General features: G+C 36.7%; 1 protein-coding gene across 1 annotated transcript; it reads right to left on the reverse strand.

The window, feature by feature from the left end:
• On the reverse strand, positions 1-513 carry LOC137730689 (uncharacterized). The gene has a single exon (XM_068469655.2). It carries the CDS (start codon positions 467-469, stop codon positions 224-226), a length of 246 nt encoding a protein of 81 aa, XP_068325756.1. The 5' UTR covers positions 470-513; the 3' UTR covers positions 1-223.
• Positions 514-1,444: the final 931 nt, after the last annotated feature.

The raw sequence follows: 1,444 nt of genomic DNA on the forward strand, positions 1-1,444 counted from the left end.
GAGGAAACTACATGTTTTACAACTTAATTTATTATCTGCGTTATTTGTTAACCAACTCACAGATTACATGCACTGTTGCACACTTCCAAGAAAAAATTACAACAGAGAAGAAGAAGGCGAGGAAGGAAGAAAGGAAGCATGACAAAAAATTGAAGTGAAATCAGCTAGTCTGATCAAACCACTTTCTAGATTAATTTCTAGCTCAATCCAAACATGGTACAGATCAAACTGCGAGAGCTTGGTATTCGGGATCTGAAACACGACTCTCGTAGAATCTGGAAATGAAAGCAGTGGCCTTACGGTCGATGCCAGGCTCGGCTGTCCATCTACCTCTGTCTTCATCACTGGGACATATTCTCCGTCTAACGTAAACACCACCGTCATCGGAGTACACATCATCTCTTTTATCGCTTGAAAAGCAGGCCTTGAATACGTTGCAGAAAGAGAAGAGTGAAGATTGCTTTCCCATCTTCTGCTTGGTTTTCTAATCTAGTTTTCTTAACAAGCAAGGTTTTTTTGGTATGTTGCTGCAATACCATGTAAAATTTTATGTCTATTTATAGTGGAAGAAAACCCTAGTTAGGTCTTAATGTGGGACAGGCGGAGTCCAGCTAATTTGGTTGCTGGTTTTAAAATTAAAAATGGAGGGTCAGGATTGTATGATAAGACAGCGTGAAAGGGTAGGATGATCGTAAAACTAATAGAAAAGCATAAGCGTTAATGTCCTCTGCTTTTGCATTGACTCAAACAGTACCCAACCCTTTCTTTTCTTCTTACAGTTTTTACTTTCTTTTGCCCTCCCAAAAGATGCCCCCCTTAACTCTTTAAAATAATGCCTACGGAAATCTAAGATTTGGAGGATACTTCTCTTCTCGCAATTTAATGTATCTCTTAGAAAGCAGATGCATGGAATTTAAAGCTAATGAAGTGTCTTTTACTGAAGTAAAAAAAAGAGATCAGCAGAACATGCAGTAGATGAGAGACCCCGGAAACCAAAAGAAGGTTTGATCTAATCTATCGTAGTATTATCTTGTCGGTTATCTTCTAGTTAGATCTCGTTTTTTCATAAAGAACATAAAGAACGAGTTGTCAATAATATGACATCGATAAGAGCATTCCCAATAGATGTTTTATCCTTCTTGAGGTTACTACATTTGTAGTTCTAATAAAAAATTTCATCTCGAATGAGCTGAAAAATAAAGTTACATCTACCACATGGACTAGCAACTTCAATCCTTAGATAGCAAATAATTAGGCTACATCTAGCGTAAAAAAGTAAGAGGATCCACACCAAATTGAGGGCCCAATCTTGGGTTTATTTTGTTTTGTTTTTTAGTTTAGAAATGGGTGAGCCCCATTTTTAATTCCAAAACATGGTTTTAAGGGTTTATTTTCAACCATTTAGGATTTTAAGGTTTATTTTCAATCGTTTGTTCGATTAAGA

Source organism: Pyrus communis, chromosome 16, assembly GCF_041283825.1.
Source record: "Pyrus communis isolate YQ-2024b chromosome 16, ASM4128382v1, whole genome shotgun sequence".
Lineage (NCBI taxonomy): Eukaryota > Viridiplantae > Streptophyta > Magnoliopsida > Rosales > Rosaceae > Pyrus > Pyrus communis.

Excerpts from the sequence above, each read along its gene's own strand:
- LOC137730689 (XM_068469655.2), bottom strand. The coding sequence starts at position 469 with ATGGGAAAGCAATCTTCACTCTTCTCTTTCTGCAACGTATTCAAGGCC.